Below are 24841 nucleotides of genomic sequence, written 5' to 3' on the forward strand. Positions count from 1 at the left end.
CTTATAGACTCTCCTCTAATTTTATAATTTACTTTTAGTATTAGTAACCGCAATGACTCACTTTTCTTAATGCATTAATCATCTAATTTTTTAAAAAGGTCACGTGGTCCGAAGACTTGCATTTGTAAATTGTAACAAAAACCACTACACTCATTTTTCTAATGCATTTAATCATCATTTAATTTGTTGACATCTAAAATATTATTTTTAATTTTTTTATTTTCAAAAAGATCGTCTCATTTTTATTTAGTAAATTTTATTTTTTTTGAATTTTTTTATTATCTTACCGAATAATTTCACTTACTTTTAGCATTAATAACCGTAATGTGATTTTATTATTTTGTTAAAACTGATATCATATTCAGTTTTATTCGCGATATCATATCAGTAGATTCTTGATTAAGAAGACAGTAACATTAATTAAAGATAATTAGTCCAATGATATAAAAAAAAAATACGCTTTGCTTTTTTCTTGTTAATAAAAAAATTATAACTTTAAAGAAAAAAAAAGTAAAAAAAATGAAATTAAAAGGAAATCGATTTGTGATATTGAAAAACCTACCTCTTAATTTACTCACACGCATTATGAAGAATCTTAACGTCCATCTTTACAGGCTAAAAATAAAAAACAGGATCAATCTTTACGCCGTTACTCGTCGAGGGAAATATCGTACAAACGGAAAACACTAAACGCTAGTAAATTAACAGAAGCCATTATTAGTCCAACCCAACACCACATTCTGGAAGTCTCACTCTTCTTGTCTTTTACCAAAATTAGTGCTCTCTTCTTTATCTATCTCCATGTCCTCTATTATGTATACGTACAGCAAACTCGTGAAATCGAAGCTTGAATCATGATACTAAAGATGCAATCAAAGTTCTCAGCAACCCATTTCAGAACACCACCAATTTTACCATATTCGTTAATCCCATATAATTTATGCAAGAAGGTTGGGTTTAGTGATAGAAATTCGTCTTCTTCAGTCTACAGGTTTCGGTTCAAGCTCGTGGGTCAGTCGTCCGGTGATAATAGATGGAAATTCATTGATTTTGATGCCAGTGAGTATAATTTTTCCGCTATTATTTTCATTTGTCTTTACTTTCATTATACTCTCATTATTGTTTGTTCATACTTTATAGAAAGGTATTCTGTATTGGGTTCAATTTTTTATGAATAAAAATAAATAAAAATTGGCGGCTAATTTTGTTCATTATGCTCTCATTGTTGTTTGTTTATACTTTATGGAAAGGTATTCTATAATGGGTTCATTCTTTTTTGGCTAATTTTCTTCATTATACTTTCATTATTGTTTGTTTATACTTTATGGAAAGGTTTTCTGTAATGGGTTCATCCTTTTTTTTAAGCTCATTTTCTTCATTATACTCTCATTCATCCTTTATGGAAAGGTATTCTGTAATGGGTTCATTCTTTTTTTTTTGGCTAATTCTCTTCATTTGTTCATACTCTATCAGAAGGTATTCTGTAATGCATTCATTCTTTTTTGGTTAATTTTCTTTGTTAGCCTTTAAGTAAGAAGAAAATTCCCCACTCCAAATTGGGTTTTTGTAAACTTACTGATTTTTATTTTTTGCTTCATTCATCTCTCTATGGAATACTAGGTATAATGAGTTCATGCGTGTCATTTAAAGTCATAAACTGCACTAGAATATCATCTTTCTATAATTTATTGGTATAATAATACTTGCTATTGCAATCTTTAAAATTTTGGATTTTGTGGAATTAATAGGCTTAAAAAGATGATTGAGTTTGTCTTGTGCATTTTTTTGCTTCTTTATGGAACATGAACGCCATTTTGGCTTGGAGCTGTTTCCTCTTTATGTATTAGTTAAAGAAAATTTTCACTAAAAAGCAACCTAGTGATGTACCTGCTACTGTAAGAAGAGGATTGTTGCCATGTGCAGATCCAGCGCTGTTTTATTCTGATTTCTAGCTACATGGTTTTTGTATGGTTTATGTAGGAAAATAAATGAATTTATGTAGAAATCCAAAATTTATCTTTGTGGGAGTTTGTACATGCCAAGAAGTCATCTTAGTGGGAGTAATGGTGTTAAAATTTGAATCAATGTATTTGGTTAGATACATGCTCTTTGAAGTCTGTATTAACTTATATACTCCAGCCATTTTTTCCGGTGGAATGAATTATTTTCTTAGCATTTCTCCAAATATCTAGCCCTCTTATCTCCAAAAAGGTGGTATGAGAGTAAAGAGAGCAAAGTGGTATCACACTTTGATGACCCCGAAGGCCTTAGCATATTACAATCACATCGATCCTACGTTGAATGGAGAATATATATCTCCTTAGAGAAAAGAGAAAATTTAATCCATTGGTGACAAGTTTATGTTTTCTAAATAAAGATTGTCATTTCTTCGTCGTTCATAGCATGTGATTTGTGGCCTGTGGGACTTTGTTGGAGAAGAGCCAGAGAAAGGCACATCCAACAGACTACTTGAAAAGAAGAAGAGAAGGCATTTTTAATCTCGCAAAAGGCTATATGGAAGTATATTAGAGAGTTCTGTCACCAAATCAATTGCAAGATGCTGGAGACTAATGCCTCTAATCGTGGAGCTGAGCTATGACTGACAGAATAGTTGATACAATGTTTTGAGGAAGATCAGTTCACGAAGGAAGATAATGAAAGTTTCAAGTGGAGGATGAATAGGAGAATTATACATAAGAAGTTAAGAACTTGAAGATTTAAATATTGATGACCAACTTGAAATGGTGAATGAAAAGGAAGTGAAAAAGGAAGATGTTAAAGAACAAATTGAAAACATGAAACAAAATGAAGTGTAACAAGGAGTTGTTGGAAAAGTTGAAAATTAAGAAAAAATGGTCAAAGAAGAAAAAGATGTTGAAGAAGAGGCAAAAAATGATAATGTTGAAGAATTGAAAATTTCAAGAACAGCAAGAACAAGGAGGGAGAAGGACACAAAGGGAGTTCACAAACTCAACGATAATATTCAATTTCTCAAAAACTGAGTTCTCAAATTACAAAAGAGCCTTTATAAAAATACCACAATAACCCTAAAATCTAAACATGATCAAATATAACAATACGCATGAATAAAAACCCTAAATTACTAAAATCCTCAATTTTATTTGTCTTTCCCTCTTCTCCAAAAGTAACGGTGGAACACGTGCAGCTCATGCGTGTGAATCACACGCCGTTCCCCATCAGCATGACGTGTTGGAATATTTGAATAGTTCATGATTACTGTCTAACAAGCGCTTGGCGTATTTTGTAATGTTGCTTATTTGATTTATAAATAAGTGGGGTGTAGAGATGTGAGTGATATTATCAAACTCTTTTTCTTACGTATTCTCTCTTTCCCTCTCTCTCTCTCTCTCTATCATATCTTATACCCTAACTCTCAATCCTAATAAAATTGGTTTTACATTTCAACTGAGTGACATGAACTTTAAGGCATTGCTTTGGGAGATTAGAGTCTTCAAGTTGTGCTTCAATGATTCTCCATTCCTCTTTAATCCTTGTTCCATGTTGAGCCTTTAGGTACCTCAGGGGCTTTATAAGACTGCTCAGTTGTCTTGCACGTTTTATATATGATATATGTGCTTAAAAAATTAGTGTATGCAAGTGGTTCAACCTTTTGGAACTTGTTCTGTTGAGGACATACAGTTACAGTTGCAAAAAATGGTGACCATGGTCAGTTCTGGCTGAGTTTATGTGCCTACAGGAAAAAATTAAAGTATAATGATAAAAGAATTATCATAACATGACATTATTCACAATGTGCCATTTATCATGAGTAATAAGTGGAAATGTGTTCTTCGTTGACAGATGCAGTTCAGGAAACCTTAGGCCTATGGGTATCAAAGACCCAAGGCTTTTTTAGCGACGTTACATCTCCACTGGTAAAAACTGTTCATGATAGGAAGCCTAATCTTGGAGATGCTTTTGATACTCAAGATATGGAAGACAACTTTATGGCTGAGCAAACTATTGATAGCAGAACTCCAAATGGACATCTTTCTTCAGATGCTGTTGTTTCGATAGAGCAATTCAGCAGGTGAAGATAGTTGGCAATGTGACCAATTGAAGCTTGGAATTTCTTATATTGGTGTCTACTGTGTAATTGTTCCGTTTTGGTTAAAACTGGTTTTGATTAGTGAAAATGAACATTTTACCATTGCTATCCTTATTGTCCACATTGTCATCGTCATCATTGTTTTTGTTGTTATTATTCAGTCCAATGAATATTGTTTTATAAGTATGAGTTGAATGCCAAATATGAGAACCAATGAACCATAAATCTTTTTTCCATTTCCAGTTCTTTTACATGAGATAATTTTTTTTTTTTTTTCCTTTCTTGAAAGATAAATACCAATTAGAATAGTTTAATACAAATCATACTTTAAAGCATCAAATCAGTTGTTTCAAGATGATTCATATGGGTTGTCTGTGGAGAAAATATAGAGATTTGACAGCTGCTCTTGGTGATGTAGATTCTGCAAATGTAGTTTCCTTCTATTGCTCAATTATTATCAGAAGTTCATAAAATGTGCTTAGCTGGCTTTGCATTATTGGTACCCCTAGACCATCATCATCCTTGCCTTTGTCCCGAATGAATAGGGTCGGCCACATTAATTATCTTTTTCCATTCTTTCCTATTATATACCCATGTCTCCTTTACTGCTTAATTTTTTAAAATCATTTTTAATTGCTTCATCCCATGTACTTTTTGATCGGCCTCTTTGTCTCTTGCCTTCTAGGCAAAACCCCTTCCTCTTCTAACAGGTGTTTCTTTGGTCTATGCTGTTTATCACCATACTACCAAAGTCTAGTTCTCTTATTTTATCATTAATAGCCTCTATTCCTAGCTTTCCCCTCGCTCGGTTTTTACTAATCTTATCTCTTCTAGATACTCCTTTCATCCATTGTAACATTTTCATTTCTGCTACAACTTGTTTCTTTTTCAACACCCAACACTATAGCTGCCCCAATAACCGTCTTATAGAAATTTCCTTATAATTTATTTAGTAGTCATTTGTCGCAATACAACTTCCTCCATTTTGTCCACCTTGTTTTAATCCTAGTTACAACATCACCATCTATCTTCCCATCTTTTTGTAATATTGACCCTAAATAATACTTTGAGTAACTTTTTGGCCTTGAATTGTAGTAGTTATATCGTTTTCTTCTGCTACTTTATCAAATTTGCATTCCATATATTCTGTTTTAGGCCTTTATCTTATTAAGTTTTTCTCCAATCTTCTAATTTTGTTGCTAAGGCTTTATTAGAAGTATCTAATAAAACTATGTATTCAACAAACAACATCCCCCATGGAATGTTTTAGATACCCTTTGTTATTTCATCTTGGAATGTTTTAGATACCCTTTGTTATTTCATCTAACACTATCATAAATAGGTGTTGACTTAACACTGATCCTTGTAATCCTACTTTTATTGAGAAGTGTCCAGTTTCTCCAAATGTAGTATGAACTCTAGTTGATGTCTCACTATAAATATCCTGAGCAAGATTTATAAGTTGCACAGAGACATGTTCTTTTTGTAGAGTCCACCAAATTATGTACCTTGGCACTCTATCATATGCCTTATCTAAGTCTAAAAATCTTTAAATACAGGACATATGACACAATTCTTATATTTACATGCTTGCTATCATTTGTTATGGAATTTTTAGGAATCAAGGGTATAAACTATGTTTTACGTTTTTTTTTTTTGGGATAATGCAGGATGAATGGATTGACTGGGCAGAAAATGCAGAAGATATTTAAAGCACTTGTTCCTGAATTTGTGTATAATGATGCCCGTAATTTGGTGGAGTATTGCTGCTTCAGGTTCTTGTCGAGAGATAGTTCTGAAATTCATCCTTGCCTCAAGGTTTGTAGACTTAGTTTTAATTTCATGCTTTGTTCCATTCTTGAATGGAGCTAGATAGGCATTTTCTGTCACTGCTGGAATTCATTTACCATAAACAAAATGGTTCTTGGATTGTGGATTTTTTGGAATATCATTTTTCTGTTGTTGATTCTTCTTTTTCGGGTTCAGCTTGAGAAAATCTGCAATGTCACATCATTTTTTTTTTTTTTTGGATTATCAGAAAATGAATATGTGAAAATAGCACAAAGTTTAGTACAATCTAATTTAATCAAATATATTTTCTTTACACGAGAAAAAAATGTGTATTTTTGAACATTCAGAGATCCCAGCTGCTAGCTTGAGTGGTATCTTGTGCCAGTTCCAAAGGGCAAGGGTTTGGGATCCGGTTAGGACTTGGGAAACAAGTTTTTGAGTCTTATTGAGAAAAAGGGAAAAAAATAGAAAGAAGAAGAAGAAGAAGAAGAAAGATCTGATGCAGGCCTAAAGTTTTATGTATATATTGTTTGGCCTGTAAAAAATCTCTTCCACTGGTCTGGTGGAAGTGCGGGTGTGCCAGGAATTCAGGAAATTCCGAGTGAGAGTCCAAACTATATTCCAGATGGAAATGAAATGGATTAGGCGACTGAAAGGAGGTCTGGAATGACCACCTCCAAAGGTTCTTTTTTGCCTTTAGTGACAAAGGACTTTGAGATTTTCTTACGGCTGGAAATGAAAGGACTTGAAGTGCTAGAGTGAAAGTAATGAATTGAAGGTGCATGACTTGGAAAGTAAAGTGCTGAAAGTTAAGTTGCATTAATGAAGATAATTGAAGTACATTGCATGAATTGAAAGATAACATGAAGGACAATTGCAGGAATTGAAAGATAAATGAAGTGATGTAGTTGTGTGTGTGTTGAGGAGGCCTTTAAGTAACAATAACATGCCCTATTTATAGAATTTGGTAATGGCAGTTAGCATGGGCAGTTTCATTGCCAACTTTAGATGCCTCTAAGTGGATTGGTTGGATTCATGCCATGTGTCCTATTGCATTGTTCATCCTTCATAGTGCTTACACGTGTATGACCATGTTTTCCGACATTTTTGCCATTTTCAGCGTGACTTTCCATTGGCCGGGAATAACTGCTCTTCCAATGGAAATCCTCCACGTGTTCCACGTTTCTGGGTTGTGCTCTCAACTTGCAGCCACGTTCTAGTCCACGTCCTGCCATTTCTGCTACTTATTCGCATGACATTCCACTGGAATCTTGCACATTCCATTGGAATAATCCCTCTTTAATTGGAAATTCTACCACGTGTCAAAGATGAGTCTTCCAACTGCTTACCTCTTGGCTTGCCATGTGTTCCATGGCTTTCCACTTGCATGTAACTGCTTGCTTCCTCGGCTGCCATGTGTCCCATGACTTTCCACTTGTATGAAACTGCTTACTTCCTCGGCTGCCACGTGTCCCATGACTTTCCACTTGCATGTAATTGGTTGCTTCCTTGGCTTCCACGTGTTGCTTTATGATTGCACCCACGTTTACATATCACCCTTCCATTAGAATCGGCCACAACAACTTTCCATTGGAAAGTGACCGATAATTACCAATGGCCAGTGGCTTAGCGGTATCAACCTCTTACTTTCCAAAGGGAGGTTAGGGGTTCAAGTCTCAGAAGAGACAAGTGTGTGTGAGTACCAACTAGGAAAAAAAAAAAAAGTGACCGATAATTATGGTGCAAGTAGTTATAGTTGTGGCCCTTTTATTAAGCCACATGTCCAACTTGGATTGGTTTTTAGCTAAAGTCTTTAGAAGATAGTGATTTCCACTAAAACGTCGTAGTACCTTCCATTGGAATCGACCAGGGCAACCTTCCACTGGAAAGTGGCTGATAATTATGGTGTAAACATATGCCGCCCAAATTTTATGTGCCTGATATTTTTTGAAGAATTGTACGACATATAAAATTTTAGATGTGAGTGAGAATTTGGTATGTGATGTTCTTGTTGGCTAAGGAATGGGACAACCAAAACTTTTCAGCCGGAATGTACCATTTGGCCGAAAACTTTAATTAGCCTATTAACTAGGCCGAAAGTTGTAAGTTTTAGGATTTGAAGCCTCCCGTCCAATTTCGTTGCCCCCCGGCGTCTGGAGGTTTATGAAGAGGACGAATTTGTACATCTTCTGGCCAAATACATAGTGGATTAGCCAAGTTTTGCCCCCCAAAAATCACAAGATGTGAATTTGGGACAAATAAAGTACTAGCATTTTTTTCTAAAATTGGAAGAAAAATACTATGACATATATATTCTTCAGGTGCAAGAATATATATCGATTGAGAAAACTTTGCCGTTTCCAAAAGAAATCTGACTGTGGAAAATCTCCTTCCAATCGAAGAAGTGGTAACGGCTTCCTATGGAAAGGTTTGTCTTGCTGGAAGTTGGCTATGACTTAGTACCATTTGTTGGGGTAATGAAGTTGTATTTTCTGGCCAAAAATGGGAGTTGGAGTTTGTGGATGCATGTGTTAAAGACACTAGTTGTTTTTTTTTTTTTTTTTTTTTTTTTGCTGTTGGTGATTAGGGGGATCATTGAGATTGGATTCCTGACAGATACGGTTCAATAGGCAGCTCGTGGTTCAACAATTTTAGGAGTGATTTATGGGGGTGACAATCCTAGAGTAATTTGGAAAGGTATTTGGAAGGTCAAGTTGCCTTCTAATGTATCTTTCTTTGTTTGGACCGCTACCTTAGAGGCAATCCTGACTTGGATAAGTTTTGGTTGGAGAAAAGTTTATCCCCAATTGGTGTTGCATGTGCTAAGGTTTGAGGGAATCACAATTATCTTCTCTTTCAACTTTTGTACATTGTATTCTTTGTTTGGTATTAACTGAGGTTGAGCAGTTGATGTGAAATTTGATTGGTTGTGGGCTGAGAGTTTTCTTGGTGATAGAAACCCTAGTCCTGACACAAATCCCTTCATGTCTTATACAGGGTGACTATTGGAGTAGAGCAGGGGTAGTTTTGATGATGTAGAGTATTTTGTTCATAAATTTTAAAAATCCCTGATATTTGGGCCAAATCTCACATGGGAGAGAAAATTTGAAAATAACTTTCACTCACACCCCATGAAAATTTCCGTCACTAACGGTGTCAAGAAGGTGTGAAATGTCATATATGCCTCCACTATTTAATCCAAATTAATTTAAAAAAATATCAGAGGTGTCAAACGTCCAAATTGCCCCTCCAACGCGGACCATTCCTTTCTCTTCTCTAAATACTTCATCTCTCTCTATAGCAACTCCGTCAACTCAATCCGCCATAGTCAACCTGCCAAAATCAGAAGTTTCTAGGCCTCAACATCTTATGAAAAGTTAATTCCAGTAAAACATGAACCAAGCTTCATTCAAGAAAGATTCAAATCCAAAATCAGTTAGCTCCGCGCAGAATTTGGAGCACAAGAAAAGAGTAACAATCATTCTTTAATTACAGAGCATGAAGCTCGAACTAAAAAAAAAATCTAAACCAGATTGACCACATAAATCATGATGATGATTTAGATAGCATCATTATTAATCAACTCATCATTCATCTTCAACATATGGAAACCAAAATCCTCTTTTTATCTCTACTTTCGAAAGAAACCTAAATGGAGCTCAATAATTACAAGGAAACAAAAATTACAAAAAAAATTATAGAGTGAAAAATTCGTGGCATTCCAATTACCGATCATAAAGACACCAACAAAAGATTCTGATTCGGTTGATCCAAATCCGGAACACTAAGCTTTGGCACCAGATCGATAGCAATATAGCTTGCCGAAGACATGGAGGGCGATGACGAAGATGATAAAGTAGTGGCTCATGACGAGGATACATCTAGGGCTGCAAATGAACCAAGCCGAGCCGAGCCTCAGGCTGCTCGGGCTCGTTTGTTTATAGTTTGGCTCGGGCTCGTGACGAGCTCAAAAAACTGAGCTCGGGCTTGGGCGCGGCTCATTTAAGAGAATAATTTGAATTTATAGTCAAAATTTGTTCAAGCTCATTTTTGAGCTCGCTAGCTCGTTTAGTAAATTATTGTATTTTTATCATATACTTTCAAAAATTAAAGAATTTCATTAAAAAATAAAAATAAATGTAAACGAGCCTACAGATCATGAACATAAACGAGCTTACACGAGCTCATGTTCATGAACATAAACGAGTCTACACGAGTTCATGTTCACAAGCCTATACGAGTCGAGTCCAGCATTGCTCAGGATCAGGTCGTTTACTAAACAAGCTTAGAAATCGAGCTCGAGCTCGGCTCATTTGTTTAACGAATGAGCCCGAGTTGTTCATGAACAACTCGATTCATTTGCAGCCCTAGGTACATTAGAGGCATCAATCTTCACTACGGCGTTGGCAACAGAGACCTTTGGTTTCTTTGGCGTCTTTGGATTCAGCTTCTTTGCCTTCGCACCACCGTAAACCTCTCCCAATTGCTACTGTGAACCAATCATATGCATATATAAAAGAAATGCATGAGACCAAAAATTAATCACAGCAGAGAAAATTTAGGAAAGATGAACTAGTTACAAATACAATGCAAGCAGGAGACCAAAACTGTTCTCTAGTAAGGTAAGAAATTTTACAAATAAATTCTACCATCCATATTCCCACATCAGCATTCCAAACGATTAAAAAAAAAAAAAAAAAATTCTATCTGAGTATTCCTTGTTGGCTAATGGTGGAGACTTTTGGGTTTGTGGGAGAGATGTGAATGGTTAAAAGGGGGTGATTGTGAAATTTACAAATAATTTATAAATTATTTTAATCTTTTTACATAATTGTTGGTGTTTTGACATAGTCAAAGGGTATCCAAGTCATTTTACATGGTGTTAGGGCTCTGACACCATGTGCAGGTGACAAATGGGGTGTGAGTGAAAGACGGAGCAAATATTTGTAATGTAAGTGAAAGTTATTTTCAAAATTTCTTGCCGTGTGAGATTTGGCCAAACCTCAGGGGGTGCCATTGTAATTAACCCAAATAATAATGCTGGATACTTAAGATTTTTGGTTGTTTAAGGGATTTGGCCCTGTTTATAGGTGTTGTGTCCGCTCTTGGGCTTTTATTTATAATGCATTTACTTCCTAAAAAATAACAGCAGAACAGAGAGGTCTTTGTGGAGAGAGAGAGAGAGTTGGTAATTGTTAAAGAATATTATTATAGGAACCTTAAATTACTCAGAATATTGCTCTGAGAATATTGTGGGAGTGATTTTAGTCTATGATAAAATATTATTGGAGTGATTTATGGGATTGATTTCATGAATCTTCCATTAATGTATTTTCCATATTTATCGCTTTATTCTTTCACCTATAAATAGAGGCGCTCATTGTAAACAATCTTAAGAGAGAATATAATAAGGGTGATGTAGCCCTTTAGGCTTTGTGTGTCTTTCCTTGTGTTCTACGTGTTTTTTTTCTCTCTTCAATTTTTATATGTTTCAACATGGTATCAGAGCAGGTTTATCATACCATACTCTATACTCTACTCGTCTCCGATCTATTGATCAACTTGTCTCGGATCTTCCTATCAACTCATCTCAGACTTTGCAACTTGTTTCAGACTCCAACAAATTCGTACTTAGTTTCAAGTTGGACACTTGAGTTAAAATCTCCGTGAACCAACTTGAGGGAGGGTGGTGGAGAATATTATTATAGGAACCTTAAATTACTCCACAGAATATTGCTCTGAGAATATTGTGGGAGTGATTTTAGTCCATGATAAAATATGATTGGAGTGATTTATGGGATTGATTTTATGATTTACCAGTTTGTTCTTTCACCTATAAATAGAGGTGCTCATTGTAAACAATCTGAAGAGAGAATATAATAAGGGAGATGTAGCCCTTTGGGCTTTGTGTATCTTTCCTTGTGTTCTTCATTTTTAATTTCTCTCTTCAATTTTTATATCTTTCAACAGTAATTAATGAAATAGTGGTTTACTATTTCGCTAAATTAGTGCCATAGAACCGAAATATTGTGCCATAAAGCCTTTAAGGGTTAAGACCGCCTAATTTGGAGCAGATCATTTGTGTGCAACTCACCAGGCAAATGCATAAATATTTAAGGGAATTTTAGCCTTCAGATCATTTTTCCATGAGAAAAATGAGGAGATACTGGTAAATTCTGACACAAACCCATCATTACTCTTAAGAACCAAAATTTCATGGTAAAGAATAAATAAAGATTATTCAGAGCAAGCAGAAAGGAAGTTCATTCCTTTTTGTTCTCTTTCTGAGTTTGCAAAACAGCATATTAGATGTGGATCTGTGGGCAGTCCGTGGATAGATTTCGTGAGAGCACAGTGATGCCTCACTCCCATGTTCAACTGATCATTTCTTAGTGTAGATGTGAATATAGGTGATCATACACACAGGCACCTCTTTTCCTAGGCAAGTTAGGTGCAGCCTATACACAAGTTTGTCAGAATATTATAGGGGTGGGAGAGTTGAACCGAAACGTCCATGGGAGTATGGAACTAGGAGTAGGAGCCATTTCATCACCAACAAAAAGCTGCACCTTCTTTTTATGTCAGAAGTGCATTACCTTGTGTATGTCCTTGAAGGGAGAGTGGAGACATACCTAACATTTAATTTTTTTTTTATAAAAAGTGGCTCTATTTACACTCTGAACCTATGACCTACATCAAGGACAGGATTTATTAATTATTAATCGAACCACAATACAACAAGTGAAAAATGTAATAAATTGAATACATGTATATTTAGATGTTCAATTATAGGTAATTTGAAGACGCACAAGGTATGTTAGCAATCGACACTCTCATGCTCCTGTTCGCATTCTAGCTTCTCGTTCTGATCACTTAGGAGCTAGGCCCGAGGGTTCCCTGCCAAGGGAAGAACAAGGTATTTAAGGGGTCAACCACTGAATTACAACCTACAGAGTTGGGCTATGCGGACGATAATCCTTTGAAAACTTCGATATTTGTCGTACTACTTTTCTTTAAGTTAATTTTAGGGCATTCAAATCAACAAAAAGCTTCAAAGTGAGATAAAGACTTGTTTAGTTCTTTACTTCTTTTCTTGGACGAAATGTTTTAAGTTTTGGGTTTTGTAAACTTACATATTTGCTTATTTCTTTCAGACTGTCTGTTAACAGGAACCTGCATTCCAGAGACTGATTTTCATAACTATGCTTGCATGGGAGAAGCCTTACAGCACAGGAAAGGATTATCGAGCTAATGCTTCGGAGAAAGCTTCTTTCAAGGTTAGTTCAATCTCTATGTTTTAGAAAGCCCTTTGAAGCATCTGCTGGTTATGTACTTATGTTATTGCATTAACAGCGTAGTTTCTAATTTTGCATTTTAAGATTTAATTTAATGGAAAACCAATGAATGAGCGGGAAGTAATCTTATGGAGAATTCCATGATTGAAGTAGTTCATGGGATTGACTGGAGTAATTAACGAGTGGTTGAAGACTGAGTGAACTACTCCTATATATAATTCTCCAATAAGGAGAAAAGAAGAAAAAGAATGATGTACTGTGTGCCATTCTGTAGCAAACAGAAAAAAACACAGGAGTCTTCTTACAGCAGTAAACACTAGAGTTATTCCAATTACGTTGGAGCCTAGATTTCTAAAGGGAAATCTGGGAAAAGCCTTCGAGAAGTTTAAACTCTGGTAATATATCAAACTTATATTGATTAAGACTTGATCACAGCAGATATAGAGGACTGTCCCTTTTATAATACTACTATTAATGAAGCTTGACTTTTCCTAGAATGACTTCTAGAATCCCCACACAACGTTAATAACATTTTACCACTTTCCCAAGTAAGAACTTGGTAATTCCAAAGCTTAATTACTTAGTACCCAAAATAATAATGACTCTTCGACTTTCTTCAAGGCACTTTCCAAAGCACCATTAATTCTTTGCATCTTACGCTCCTCCTTGAAGAAAACTCGGCCTCAAGTTTGAAACAATTTATCATGAAAAGCCTTCCATCCTTTCTTCTTCTTTTCCATGCTCAATCAAAGCACATTAAGCTTTTGCTACTGACGAGGGATAACTTTGAATGAATTTTCAAAGCTCTCTTGTGAAATCTCCAAAACTTGCTTGAAGATAAATCATGAACCAAGACTTGGACTGCTCTGATTTTTACATTGGGCCAATTCCTAGTTATATGTTGCACCAAGAATCCATCCCAAATCATGTCATGCATATGAAATCCGTTCAGAATTATTATTTATACTCTCAATAGGTGCTGAAAAGATGAACTGAATGTTTTCCTTATAATGTGAGCATACAGAATAAACAGGAGTCTCATGACCCTAAAAGGTGTACTGCTTAGAATCAGTGGCAACATTCCACACCTTAATTGTCTTGTCCTGTCCACAAGTTATGAAGCATAACTGTTGGTTTGGATGAGGGAAAGCAAGATCACTAACACCATCAACCTGAGCATCAATTTCTAGGTGGTTTCGTATATCCTTACCACCATGGGAGGAATATATCTGCTTTAGTGTTCTTGGCGGCGTACGCAGCACCAAAAAAATGCCATCAGAACTCCATATCAGTCTCTTCACTGATGCAGGATACTCATTGGCCAAAGATTCCTGCAGAGTCATTGAACATAATCCAAGGTTTGAGACCTTGAAATTTATGGAAACAAGCTTCTTCTTGCCACCAACCTCCCACAATGCGACATCACCAATATTTCCAGAAGGAAGCAGAGTTTGTTGCACTGGATTGAAATCTATGCTCTTCATGGCAGAACCCTCATTCAGATTTGCAACTAGAGTTTTCGGCTAATCACCAGAAGAATATAAGATGTGGGCATAGCTCTTACCAGGATTTGCAATAGGTAAGATTTTAGCAGAGAAATTTGTGATGTTGTGGCCCATATTTGGTGCCGGGTGTCGTGTTTTTGGGGGCAACTCCCGAGGAAATTTTTTGACCTGGTTTTTGCTTGCAGTTCGTGGTCCCTATTTAGTATTCTCTTGTAGCCCGATATATAAGGGCGCTTAGGGTTTGGAGTGAAATAATTGAGAGACACTGAACATTGCAGAAAAGAGAGAGCAAAAGCTAGGGTTTGGGGGCTGAAACTTGTAATCTCCAAATTTTCGTATAGTGAATTCTTTCGCCGGATCTTCACCATGGACGTAGGCTTTGCCAAATCACGCTAAATCTTTGTGTTCTTTGTGTGTGGCATGTTTATTTTCTGTCGTGTTTCTTGGGTTCGATGCATTTGTCCTAACAAAATTGTTGACAAATCCATGGAAAGCAGGCTGAACAGTGGCAGCAGCTTCTACAACTTTAGACAAGTTGTTGTTTGCTTCCTTAGATTTCTCCTCTTCTGCCTTCTTTTTTCCTTCACATTCCTCTTTATTTGTTGTCAAATTCTGGAAGATGGGGAGTTGAATGTACCCCCAAGAACTGATTTTCTTCATCTATATTTCCGAAAGATTCATCAAATGTGGAGGTGACATCGACAAAGTTCCACGATCTTCCTCAACCAAGAGTTGTTTTCCATCGATAATGTGATTGTTTACAACTCTTGGGCACTTGCCAGACTTGAATCTTGAATCCTCACGTGTAGGACCAAAATTCAGGTTCTTCAGTACGTTTCACCATTTATGCCCGTGTGTTGTATGACCCAGCAGCACTCTGTTTTGGACTTCGAGACAGCTTATGCTACTGATTTCTTTCTCCAGTAGTCTGTTCTGTCCAATATTCGCATTCATATGCTTCCATTTGCTGATCCCTCTCTCTCCTACTGGCCAGATTCAGAGGAGAAATGATTCCATATTGTTCTAATATAGTGCTTAGTCGAGAAATTTGATGCGGAATTTTTGAACGTCTTCTTTTGTGGCTTCCTTGCCTAGCCATAGATCTGCAATAATCACAGATCTTATATCAAGGCTCTGATACCACTTGAAGCAAACAGAAAAACACAGAAATCTTCTTTCAACAGTAAGAAGGACTAGTGTTACTCCAATCACCGTTGGAGCCTAGATTTCTAAAGAAAATCTGGGGAAAGCCTTTGAGAGTTTAAACTCTGAAAATATTTCAAACGTATATTGATTAAGACTTGATTACAGCAGATATAGAGGGTTGTCCCTTTTATAATACTATTATTAATCACACTTGACTTTTCTTAGAATGACCCTTAGAATTCCCCCACAGCATTAATAACACCTTACCACTTTCCTGAGTAAATAATTAATAATTCCAAAGCTTAATTACTTAGTACCCAAAACAAGAATGAAATACTTTTTCTTCAAGGCACATTCCGTAGACCATTATTTATTTGCATCACGTTTTGTAACATATACGGGATTCTTCAAAGACAGTGTTAACAACCATCTACTCCAAAAGTTAAGCTGTTAGAGATGGTGAAACTTAAATATTTAAATCCTTCAACACACCCCCTCACGTGTGGCCTTCTTTTGCTCCAACATGTGTTTTTCAATTTTTTAATTATGGTGACAGTGAGGTTTGAACTCGAGACCTTTGTCTCTAATACCATGTTAACGACCATCGACTCCAAAAGCTTATGCCATTAGAGAGGGTGTAACTTAAATATTTAAATCCTTCAAAAGACAGCAAGTCTCAATAACATTTAAACACTTATAGAATGTTGACCTAAATGGTAATCTGCTTTTCATAACACCGGTGATTGCTCTCTTGGATATTTGGATCGGGTAAGTATTGGTTTTGCATGGACTGTAAAGGTGGTGTTAATTTTGAACTCTCAGAATTAGGCAAGTGAGAGTTCATGAGAAAATTGATTTGCTAATCTTCCACGGTGGTTGTGGGTCTATTTGGTTCAATTATCTGGAAAAAGTTTCCAAAAACACTAAAAACAAAGATCAGTTCCCAAATAATTACAAAACATTGTCCTTTGAAATTAGGCATTGCTTTAACTCAGTTATAAAAAACAGTTTTCAGAAGAAAAAAAAAAATTCAAATTTTGTCTGGTTTTTACTTGTTAAAGAAAGGAAAACTGTTCTAACAAAATTGATTAGGCAGGCTGTACAAAATTGATTGGGCAGGCCGTGCACTTTAGTGTTTCTGAAGTTTGCAACCATGATTAATGTAGCAAAGATGGTTTTGTGGGGCAGTGGACTTTTATTATTATTTAAAAAAAAAAAAAATGTATTCATACAATTTTTTATGCTAATTTTCAAAAGGCTAATCCATGAGAGACCTAACATGACCATTCCAACCAAAATTCCTAACATTATACTTTGTTGCAGTTGTGAAGTTCTCTCCAAAATGCCATGATCATCATCTACCTACTCAGATGCTCTACTCCCTCCCTCTCTCTCCAAAATACGTATCATCGTCTACCTACTGAGATGATCTACTTTCTCTCTCTCTCTGTCTCTCTCTCTCTACACACACACACATCTCCTCCCTGCATGTGCCTTTTACCAGAAGGCCCAGAACCGAGATGCTAATTGATGTAAACATAATGAATTATTACTCCATTCTATAACTTGATCTCAAGAGTGAAAAAGATATATCTGTTAATTGCTGGTAAGGAAGTCATATTATAGCCTTTCTAGGGTACACACTTTTCAACTAGTCTATCTAACTTGATGAGGGCCATGTATGTGCCTTGAGGAGAAACCAAATTTATCCAGGGAAAACTGCACACTTGTCATTAGTCTTATTTGTGAGGGTATTTCTTTAATGTGTATATTTTAGTTATGAACAGAATGGATCTAGACCAGCCAAGGTCTCATCCATCTCTGGTAGCTTCAACCGATAACAAGAACTGATGCACTTATACGCTGCTGCAACTCACTGGGTTGTTGTTGATGCACTTGCCATACAAGCGAGAAGTCTGGAATGGACAACAAGTCGTATGAAACTGATTTCGGCTGCTCCCTGGTTTGAGCCAAGGGACCTTAGTTGGATTGTGGGGGAGACATCGGAGAGTGTAAAGACAGAACCATCCTCCTCTTGCCAAACCCCATTGCAGGAATAGAGAAAGAAGGGCTCGTATTTGAAAGGTTTTGAGCAGTTAAGTTAACATGAGTTGGTGACAGTTTCTATTCTTTGGGAACATCTTTTAATCTAATATGAGGGGCCAATGGTGCAGGAAAAGGTTTTTCCACTGAAGCTTGAGAATGAGAGGCATATCAAAATAAAAATTGTATTGAGAAGTTGCAAGATGCAGTTTTAAGAAACAGTTGTTCATTATTAATATGAGAACTAATCAAGAAATCTCAATTCACACTTGTCCACTTGTAATTCTTTTATGAATATTCTTACAATTATAATTACCATACTTGATGAATGTATATTTGCCTTTCATCTAATTGCTTGGTTTGAGGTTCAATTTCTCTTTTGCAATTGTAAAATACAGTTTCTGAGCATTATGAGTCACAATCTATTGTTTCCTTGTTGACCTTGAAGAGGAGGCTTGTTGGAGAGGAGGCTTTTGTTCGCATTGCTCCTGCTGTTTCTGGCGTGGCTGATTGGTCAACAGCACATAACCTTTTCAAGGCTATTGCTGGTGATGAACAAGGCATCTCATTTAACTTGTGGTCCACATATATTGCCGAACTTCTCAAGTGAGCTTCATCATTTCTTTTCTATCTTGAGCGGAATTTATGGTTTTCATCTAATTATTATGTTATATGCTTATATTTCCTTCCCAACATCCCACTTTGGCACAAGGCAGGACATACACTTGGTAGTGTCCTAATTTTACAACTCGAATGTGTTCATGATCATTAGACTCAGAAGATTTGTAGAGTTTAACCATTCTTGGAGGTTATAAACATTGATATTATAATGGATTCTGTAGTAGTAAATAAAGTATGTTAATGGCGAGATGCCTATGAAGTAACATTTTTTTGCAGAAATAGGCCATTAAGCTATTTCCACCTTACATCTCCGCCTGGATGAATGAGATTCTTAATGGTCATATTTCCACTCTTTTCTTAGTAATTTTTGAAGCACGGATGCTTCTACAACAAGGACGTATCTATATCGTTAACAATACTACTCTTGTATACCGATACTTCTCAAATACTTGCAGATAACTGTCTGATATTTCCTAAACGTATTAGTAATTCAAGAACATTTCTTTTCTAAATTTTGAACACATATCCAATACTTCTCAAATAGTTCTAGTTTTCGACTATGTATCCTATACTTATTAAATGTTTTTGGGACAGCTGTCCTAACATGTCTTCAAAATTGAAGCATAACTTTTCTAAATATAATATCGTATTGTATTTGTTAGGAAAAACAATACAAGGATTCCGATTTTCAACTACTTAGATTTTTTTGGGAAAAGAAAATTGAGATGCAATGAGATACATGAAGTATAATATTAGACTATGGTCCAAAGCTCGTGCCCATTCAATGCGACTCTCAATTTGTTTGTCATAACTTTTTAATATAGGAATGTTAATGAAGAATCAGACTGTAATTTTTTTTTTTTGACAAGTGATCGAACTGTAACTTTTTAGAGCACACATCATTTCATTATAACACACAATCTCATCTTAATATTCATTATAACACACAATCTCATCTCTATTAAGTATCACGATGGCATTCACAGTAGTGGGTACCCAGTTCTTAGACAGAAAAAAACATTTATAGTTTCTTGTTATTTCTTTTATTTTTGTTCATTTCTTCTTTTCACATGTCTAGGTAGCTTCAGACTTTTCCCATTAGGTGGTCTTTCCATGGTTATAACAGTGTTTATAATTTTTTTTTCTTTTTCCACGCGACTGTTTTGTATTGACACGATCTTGTCATGTATAATCATTTTGATTTTTAGAGGTAGGATTTAACTTGCCATTCTAGAACCATAAGTATAAATGCATGACTTAATGTGTGTCTGATAGACTTACTGAATTTATCACTAACCAAAAATAAAAACTCTGATTTCATTAACAAAACAAAAAATATATATTTTACCCAATTAATCATGTGTGACTGAGTATACTCTGTAAGGAATTTTCATCTATTTACATCCTTCCTTTCAAAGGTATATAGACTAAAAAATTAAAATAATATAAATATGAAACAAATGCTCAGTATTATCAGTCTTAGGATTTCAAGTTTCTCTTTTAATCTAACTAAGAGTGGCCAACAAATTTATTGGATATTTTCATGCTTAGGGTTTTTATAGCCAATGAATACAATGGTAATGGAACATACTTATTTAATTCTTCCTTCTTTTCCTACACAGGTTTATTTTACTTTTATGTTTTGAAATTTTTGTAATTGAACATACGTATTTAATTATTATCACTTGCTTAGTTCTACATGTTCTTTATTGATTTCTGGGGTTTTTACAGTCTCTAGCATAGAATCTCTCTTCCTATTGTGAGTGATATTTCTGGGTTTTGTGAAGGCTTCTTTATTGAATATTTCCAGGTAGTGCTGGAATTGTTTTTAAAACAAACTTGAAACTTCGATTTGTAGCATTAGCATTGAAGTAAAGCCAGTCAGACTTATCAGGCTAAGACTTTCCTATTGTGAGTGATTTATCTTAAGTTTTCAGTTCCCATTCTGAGAACATGGTAGCGGGGTTTTTTTTTTTATTTTTATTTATTTATTTTTTCAATATGGTTTCTAGGTCTTTTATTTTTATTTTTCAAATAAAATGATTTCCGGTTCATTGCTTCATTTACTTATTGTTCAAGAAATTTATGCCAAACAAATCTTTTTAAATTTGTTTTCTACGTCTTCTATTAAACTTGAATTTTTTAGAATTTTCTTTTTTAAATTCCTCCTTACTAGGCTCGAATTGTTTGATTTTCTCATTGAGCTTCTTGCTTGTCTTCTTAACACTTACTGTTTTCTTAAAAGTTCATTGGATGCATTCTGAACCTTGTAGACTAACTTATTTGTTATTTTCTCATTCTCACTTCCAATTAAACTCTCAGCATCATCTTCTGTTTCACTTTCTAAAGTTTCTTGTTTTTATTTTATTTTATTTTTATTTTTATTTTTTCCACTTATAATCATCTTTAAGGTGCCTGCTATGGCCACAAGAGCTACTTGAGGTTCCTCCTCAATTTTGCTAGTTGTATCTTCACTATCAGATTCAGACAATGTGGCTTTTATAGCTTTTGATTTCCCTCTCTTTTTACAATTCCTTTTTCTCATTGGACAATCACTACCTACGTGTTGTGTTCTTTTTTATTACACCTCCAACAATTGACTTTGTTGTACAGTATTGTATGAGTTGTCACACGTGTACAGTTAGTATTGTATGAGTTGTCACCTACCCCTCACTACCATATATAGAATTACCACGTATAGGGTTTACTTGTTCTCCACTCACTCGCTCCTGTAGCTTCTCCTATATAAACACCATTGTATTATTGTATTACTCACTCAATAAGATATACATTTTCATATATTCTCTCTCTCTCTCTCTTTCAACAGACTTCATAAGACCTATCTTTTCATTTACTTCTTGTTTCTTCCTTTGATGGATCTTTCCTATCTTTTGATGAATTACTTTTATGGTTTTTTTTTTTAATTATATTTTCGTTCTCTTCAAAAAATCTTCTAAGTTTCTTAATTTGAAAAGGAATTTCATTCTCAGTCCTTTATTCATTTCTTTGACAATTTTTACAGTAATGTTTTATTCTTTTTAGCCAGAGGGAAATCCAGTTCATCCTACTAAATCTTTTATATTGATATTATAAATATTTTTACTTCTTTAATAGATGTTTCTGAGCAAGTTTCTTACGAATCCAATTTCTTTCTTTAATACTTAGCTTGAAACCTGCAGGGGAGAAACCTAAGTATCTTTCTTATGACATTAATTTCATTTTTTTTTTTTTTTTTCCTATTTTAATTTCTTAAAGTTTTGCATAGAACTCGTCAAATATTTTAGTTATCCAAACTAAGAGTTCTGAATTTCGTGGTTAGCATTTGCATCTTAAATTTTTTTACTGTTGTTGTACCTTCATTTACTTTTTCTAAGATGTGCCATACTTGCTTAGAGGTTGTACACATTGAAATCCTAGTAAATTCACTAGGTGTGACAACACTAAATATTGGATTTAAGCCTTTAGAGTTCCATTTTCCTTCAGCTAGTTCAATTTATTACATTCTTTACTAGATCTAGTCACAATTTCACCTTCAAGTACCTTAGTTGGAGGTTCCCAACAGATTTCAACAGTGGTCCATTCTTCTTCATCACTGGATTTTAGAAAATCCTCATTTTGACTTACCAATAGCCATAATTTGTTCTGTTAAACAAAATCGGCTTAACTATGAATCCACCTTCCTTAAGGCTATTCATGATCTACTCAGTGTGTCAAGCAACTCGCTTTGATACTAACCAAACAATTGGATGGTAACCCTACACTCTTGATGGGTATGTTGGACTGTTAGCTAAGGCCCTGTTGCATTAGAGTACAAGTGGTGACTTAATCCTAGAAAGGGGGAGGGTGGGTGTTAATAGGTCTTATGGATATTATTTTGAACTTAACTAACTTTTTAAATTACCATTAAGCCTTATTTGAAATTCAGTTATTTAGTTGTGATGATTGATATTTTAATTATTGTTTATACCTGTTAGTCTTCAATTTCCATCAATCATGCTCACAATCATGCATCAGTGGAAAATAAGAAAAACATATTTTTACGTGGAAAATCCAAACCAGGAAAAATCACTGGACCCAGTCTAGACAAGTACAATTCATTATGCAAGGGAGAAGTTACAAACAAGTTGACAGTTCCCACACCCTAGAACCTATTTACCTCTTGGCCCATGCTGATACTAAACTTTTCACACAAGTCTTTAAACGTCAGCTGACTCATCAACAGACTTCGCTCCTCACAAATCCTGTTCTCCAGTTATTGTTCGCCTTGGTTGAAGGATATAAATATTAAAGTTACACCCTCTCTAAAAGCTGAGTAGATGTTTGTTAACATGGTATCAGAGCCAAAGGTCTCGAGTTCAAACCTTGCCGTCACCCTAATTAAAAAATTGAAAAGCATGTGTTGGACCAAAAGAAGGCCACACGTGAGAGGGTGTGTTGAAGGATATAAATATTAAAGTTACACCCTCTCTAAAAGCTTAAGCTTTTAGAGTAGATTGTTGTTAACCGCCCTTTTGGCTCTAACAATTGATCGGTTGAATTGGATCAGATTGTTGAATTCTTTATTTATTTATTTATTTATAAGCATATCAGATTGTTGAATTCCTCCTTGATAAACACTATAATGTTGCCTAAGGAAACCCTAGATTGAGTAGTTTGAAATTATCTTCTCTAAAGGACTTTTTCTCTCTAGATGAGGACCCATGGATCTGGGGATGAAGAGGACTCTGAAGGATAAGAAAGCAGTTTAGTTTAGGCCAGTGTGTGAAATAAGGTTACCATGGAGTTTTGAGGGTCAATTGCTAATCGGAATTCTTTTGAGCCTCCGCCCCGAAGTGGTATCCCGAAAGGCTTGGTGGTCGTATCTAGGCTGAATATAACCCCATAATTATAGCCGATACATATTAGCAAGTAGATTCTGTGTAAAATTATGTTTTAAGAAAGTTTCCGAAAACATATATACGTCAGGTTCGATCCTTTGTTTGAAGCCTACTGGACTGACCTCGATCGATCGAGGCATACTGGTTTTGAAAAATAATTTTGAGTCAAATATCGATTGATCAATTCGATTGATGACTACTGGAAGATGTTCGATCAGTTGACCTGTTCAGTTTAAAATATAGCTTTAAAAAAATATATAAAACAATAACTTTGAAAAACTAATTTTCAGAAACTTATTTTGAATAAATTTGTGTGCGCCATCAAGATCAAACTAGGTCAATGTAGGTCTTTTCCTTGGACTTTTTAATTTATTTTTAATTTTTTGTTCTTACCTTGGCAAGAAACTCACTCACACACCCACTTTGCCTCTCTGGGGACTTGAACCTTCAACCTTCTACTTTGGAAGGTGAGAAAGTACCATTTGGCACCCTTGGTCCTTGGATGTGTGATTCAAGATTCAAATTGTACATCGTGATCTTGGTAAGTGTCTTCAATAGATGTACATGAACGACTCAAAACACGTTGACACATTTCAAAACAAATTTAGAATTTTTGAAAAAAAATTATGAATCTAGCGATTTCAATCTCAACCAGTAGTTGTCAAGTCCTCAATCTCATATAATGGATTGAATGATAGTATTGATCGCGGAATATGGTGGATCCCTTGTGTGGAAAGATCTAGGCTGAATTGTTTAGGATATTAGTTAGGGAGGATTTTTAGGAATTATCCATAGCTAGATAGTTGACTTTTTTTTAAATTTTACATAAGTAGTTCCTATATTATAGGAATTATGATCTGTGTATATCTTTTCCTTAGATAGAATTTGTAATACACTTATATATATATAGGTCTGTAAACTATATGAAAAGAGAATATCAGAATTTATTCTTTTTCACCTTTGTATTCATGGTATCCGAGCCGCACTCACTAGGACGGTAAACTACTCCATTGTTCTGCTGATTATCCGATAAAATTAGCAAACATTCATTGTTAATTCTGGTCGTTTATACCAGAATTTAGAAGACTTATTCTTCTATGTCTCTTCGTAATTTCTGGACGATTTCTTTAGTTAAATCCGTGATGTTTGGAATCTCCACTGAGGAAGCTTTGGTCGATTCTTCAAATGCTCGGAAATCCCAGATCACTTCATCTGGTTCAGGTGACAACCCAATCCTCCAAATTACCACTCATCGGCTGAATGGACATAATTTTCTACGGTGGTCTCAATCCGTAAAGTTGTTTGTCCGAGGGCGGGGGAAGATTGGTTATTTAACTGGTGCAAAGCAGGCCCCAAAGGAAGATGATCTAGCATATGCCATTTGGGATGCAGAAAATTCCATGATTATGTCATGGCTAGTGAACTCTATGGAATCGGAAATAGGCCAGACATTTATGTATCTCTCCACTGCCAAAGAATTATGGGATGCAGTGA

The 24841-nt window shown here is 35.3% G+C and overlaps 1 protein-coding gene across 2 annotated transcripts in view; it reads left to right on the plus strand.

Moving 5' to 3' along the window:
• Positions 1–727: 727 nt before the first annotated feature.
• The window catches only part of LOC132300399 (uncharacterized), a 52785-nt gene continuing 28671 nt past the window's right edge, over positions 728–24841 (plus strand). For both annotated transcript variants that reach the window (XM_059797442.1, XM_059797443.1), the window contains exons 1-5: positions 728–1059; positions 3823–4051; positions 5740–5887; positions 13030–13137; positions 18298–18455. In XM_059797442.1, coding sequence (XP_059653425.1) covers positions 855–1059; positions 3823–4051; positions 5740–5887; positions 13030–13137; positions 18298–18455 — 848 coding nt within the window. In that variant the 5' untranslated portion in view covers positions 728–854. The remainder of the gene's footprint in view (positions 1060–3822; positions 4052–5739; positions 5888–13029; positions 13138–18297; positions 18456–24841) is intronic.

The sequence above is a fragment of the Cornus florida genome, unplaced genomic scaffold, assembly GCF_030987335.1.
Source record: "Cornus florida cultivar Cherokee Brave unplaced genomic scaffold, ASM3098733v1 CherokeeBrave_3.0.0_Hap2_Chr03, whole genome shotgun sequence".
NCBI classification, from domain to species: domain Eukaryota; kingdom Viridiplantae; phylum Streptophyta; class Magnoliopsida; order Cornales; family Cornaceae; genus Cornus; species Cornus florida.